The sequence below is a fragment of the Limulus polyphemus genome, unplaced genomic scaffold, assembly GCF_000517525.1.
Source record: "Limulus polyphemus unplaced genomic scaffold, Limulus_polyphemus-2.1.2 Scaffold1813, whole genome shotgun sequence".
NCBI lineage: Eukaryota > Metazoa > Arthropoda > Merostomata > Xiphosura > Limulidae > Limulus > Limulus polyphemus.
In genome coordinates this window covers 237,319-241,452 of record NW_013667423.1, presented here as the reverse complement: position 1 = coordinate 241,452, position 4,134 = coordinate 237,319, and the positions used below count along the sequence as shown (strand labels likewise).

General features: G+C 33.9%; 1 protein-coding gene across 1 annotated transcript in view; it reads left to right on the top strand.

Moving 5' to 3' along the window:
• Nucleotides 1-1,362: 1,362 nt before the first annotated feature.
• The window catches only part of LOC111087164 (amiloride-sensitive sodium channel subunit alpha-like), a gene marked incomplete at its 5' end in the record, with an annotated part of 19,817 nt that continues 17,045 nt past the window's right edge, over nt 1,363-4,134 (top strand). Inside the window, one exon of the mRNA XM_022392839.1 lies at nt 1,363-1,520. Coding sequence (XP_022248547.1) covers nt 1,363-1,520 — 158 coding nt within the window. The remainder of the gene's footprint in view (nt 1,521-4,134) is intronic.

Sequence of the window (4,134 nt, the reverse complement as noted above, 5' to 3'; positions counted from 1 at the left end):
TACTCTTTTACCAACGAATAGTGGGATTGACCGTCACATTATAACGCCCCCACGGCTGAAAGGGCGAGCATGTTTGGTGTGACGGGGATTCGAACCTGCGACCCTCAGATTCTTTTTTTTTATAAAATACCCAATTGTAATGATGTTGAAAAATCGTGCGAAGTTTCATCCAAATCGGATTTAAATTGTGGGAGGAGTTTTGCGGACAGACGGAAATTAGCCTCTAATGTATAGATTACATAAGACATTAATATTATATTTTTAACACTGCATTTTATATCTAGCCCTTTAGGATTTTTTTTAGGATTTTCAATAATTACGAGAGTTCATAATAATAATATTATAACCACACTATGTTCACCACATCCATTGCCGACGATGCGTTTCGCTCAATCCAGAGCTCATCAGGTCGGCTGGGACACAACAAAGACGTTCACACCATATCAATTGTTGTTGTAACAGATGGGTTACATAAAGTATTATGACCACTGCTGTCTTTGTTGCGTCCCAGCTGGCCTGATTTGCTCTGGATTGAGCGAAACGCGTCTGTGGCAAGGGATATGGCGAACGTAATGTGGTTAAAATACTGTTACTATACATATTTATAATTCTTCAAAATCGCTAAGAGACTAGATAAAGAATTCGGCGTTAAAAATAAAATAGGCCTAGTACTAATGTTTTATGTTAATCGTTGCTGTTATTACTATATATGCTATGGGACTACTTATGCTACTGTGAATCTATCATTTTGCTGGATTTCTCTCTCTTTATATATATATATATACAGTTAATGATATTTTAATGCTCGATTATAGATGATTCATTTACAATTTTCATCAGATATATTTCACTTATTCCTCTTTGAGAAAAAACTTTAATGCTGCTTTAACATACGTAAGTTACTTATGGTTTACTTGTTTTAAATCTAGAAAGTAAAAACTGCAAGTAAAAATTAATTATGAAAACTCGTGGCAAAAAATATAAGATGTATTAATGGTAAATGTTTTGGTTTTGTGTGACAATCAGCTTTGCGCGAATATCCGAAACAAACGTGTGATACACTACTAAATTCAACCGTTGATACACTAACTTTGACTTAGTAACAAGTTCAAAAAGCCATGTTTATTTCTGCACTGCAGCCCAATCAGATGTAAAACTGAATAGTCGGGAAATAAAGGCTTACTTCATCTGAAGTCAAAAATCGTCCAGTTACTCAAAAATGTCAAAAGTATTTCAGTCCCCACTACAACAACTAGAAACTGGAAAATTATATCACATTTTAATGGTGATTTTAAGTTGACACAATAGCTATTACAATGAGTAGTGACTACGTATTATAACTGTCACAACTTTCTTGAACAGAATGTTGGGCTATAGTAAACCTAGAACCAGATGAGGCGTTATCAGACAACGTACAAGCCAAACTGGTCATTCACCACAAGAACTACATTCCTGAGTTTACTACTACTGATGGAGTATTACTGGAACCTGGAAAGGACTATGATATAAAACTCCAACAGGTAAAGGATCCTAGCAAAAAAAAATTGTTATACAGAATTCTAAGCCTACTTTATTCGTGTGTGTGTATATGTAGTGTTTAATTTATTTTTGTTCATTCATTAGTACTACAAAACTATTCCCTTCCTAGAAACAGAAGGGCTAAGCCAGTGGTCCCCGAAATCCTGAAGGTCCGCGAAGGTAATACTGGTGGTTCACGAGTTATTTTCTTTAATTAAATAATGCACGGAAGAACACAGAATGGGGTCCGTGGGAAACATATAATAATAAAAGGGTCCTCGGTGGTGAAAAGGTTGGGAACCACTGGGCTAGGCTATAACACTGCAGTTTGAAAGAAATATACTTTATACCTCTTTATTAAAATAACCAAACCAGTGCTTACAAGTTTGTCACCAAACAAACTGTTGTTACAACGAGAGAGAGAAATATATTCATTTATTAAGCTTTATATCTTATCATTATACCCAAAATATTTGTAAATAATGTTACATTGGGTGATATATTTAAATAACGATTTCGTTTGTCCATAATTTCCAATATCAAACCGATAATTATGAAGTGTTGAATGAAACAACCAAACTATTTGCATAATACGGTGTATTACGTAATAACCAAATATACATATATTACGGAAAAGAAAAAAAAAGGCATAATAAAATTAATATATTCTGAACGTAGAATTTTCATAATTTCTTGGATCCAGTTTCCTTTCAATAATTCTAATTCATAATGTTGTTTTGCTCAGGTATATTCTTAGATAATCCGTGACTTTAATCTTCCACTGACTCTTTCATTATTTTAATCTGCGGATTATGTTTTTCGTTTTGTGTGTGTGTCTCTCACACACCATTAACTGTGAATGATACTTTTTCATACCTCAATTAATTTGAAATTGTCCTTTTCATACGGGTATAAGTAATAGTAATCATACGATGTACTTGGTCTCCCTAAAATAGTGTGGCCCGGCATGGCCAGGTGGTTAGGGTGCTCGAATCGCATGTTTTTAGAAAAGGCATTTTTGTTATTACAATAATTGTTATAATGTGAACACATTTTCCAAACTGGCGAAGCATGGTTACATTTAAATAGTAGAAATGCCGCCCTACGAGCGTCTGTTAGGTCAAGATCTTGGCGAGCTGAACGGTATACTTTTCTGTCACAAAACTGCTCTCGACTTTTGATGTGCTTCTGTATTTCGGGTTTGTTCCTGTCTTCTTCTCATTGGATCTTGCCTCATAACTTGGTGAACAAGCCTGTCTCTTTCTTTCTGTAACTTGCACCCTGATGTTTCATTTTCTTTCTCAGTTTCAGACTTTCTCCGTGATAAGTCACTTCTCCGTTGTGTAAGTTTTGGCATCGTGATTTTCAATGTTTTTGATCACTTTGTACACATACTGAAGTAAGAAACTACTTGTGTAACTTACGAAGATCGAGTTACTACAAAATTCCTGCAAATATGTATGCAACGAACTCCGTACGAAAGACATGCGACTCCTTCGGTTACAGTACAATTCAGTTCATAGGGTATGCTTGGATTCTCTGGCAGAAAAAGTCACTTTTCTTCTGAAATATCACAATGATTCTCCACTAGGAAGACTCACTTTAAATTCTGCATTAAACTCACACTTTACACAAACTTTAGAAGTTTTATTTAAAAAATTAATTTCGTTGATAATAATAATAAATGTACCAAATTAATATACATTAGTAATAGAGAAAGAAGTACCATTTCTCCATTAAGGAAGAGATTTAGGAAAACAAAAGCTATAAAATAAGGTCCTATAGTTTATTTTTTAATTTTAGCGAGAGTCTATTTTATAACATCTCGGTGTGATATAAAGCTGTTATCGCCTTACTTCTTAAAAAAATGGAAACATGCACTAAATGTACAAACTATTACATAACTTCTACACAAATATTTTAATAAACATTCTTAAAACTTTACTCCTTATAATTTTCTAGAGCTTCTTCACCATTTAGATCTTATTGAAGACGTTTTGGACATTCTAAAACATAAAACTCAACCAGTCTGGCCTAAATAAGTTATTTTGAATAGACTATAACTCAGATTTTTCATTTCGAAACACGTAGCTCAAATGATTTTGATATTAGTGTTTTAGTTATATAACGAGTGTCTTAGCTAGTATCAAACGTGGAATCGTGTATCACGACGGTCAAGTCACAATTAGTGTCTCAAGACGCTCAAAATGTAGTCACAAATGTCTCACAATGATGTTTTTCTCAATCGCAGCTATAATATTAATAGGTTCAATTGTAAGTCACAATTAGTGTCTCAAGACGTTCAAAATGTAGTCACAAATGTCTCACAATGATTTTTTTCTCAATCGCAGCTATAATATCAATAGGTTCAATTGTAAGTCACAATTAGTGTCTCAAGACGTTCAAAATGTGGTCACAAATGTCTCACAATGATTTTTTCACAATCGCAGCCATAATATCAATAGGTTCAATTGTAAGTCACAATTAGTGTCTCAAGACGTTCAAAATGTGGTCACAAATGTCTCACAATGATTTTTTCACAATCGCAGCCATAATATCAATAGGTTCAATTGTAAGTCACAATTAGTGTCTCAAGACGTTCAAAATGTGGTCACA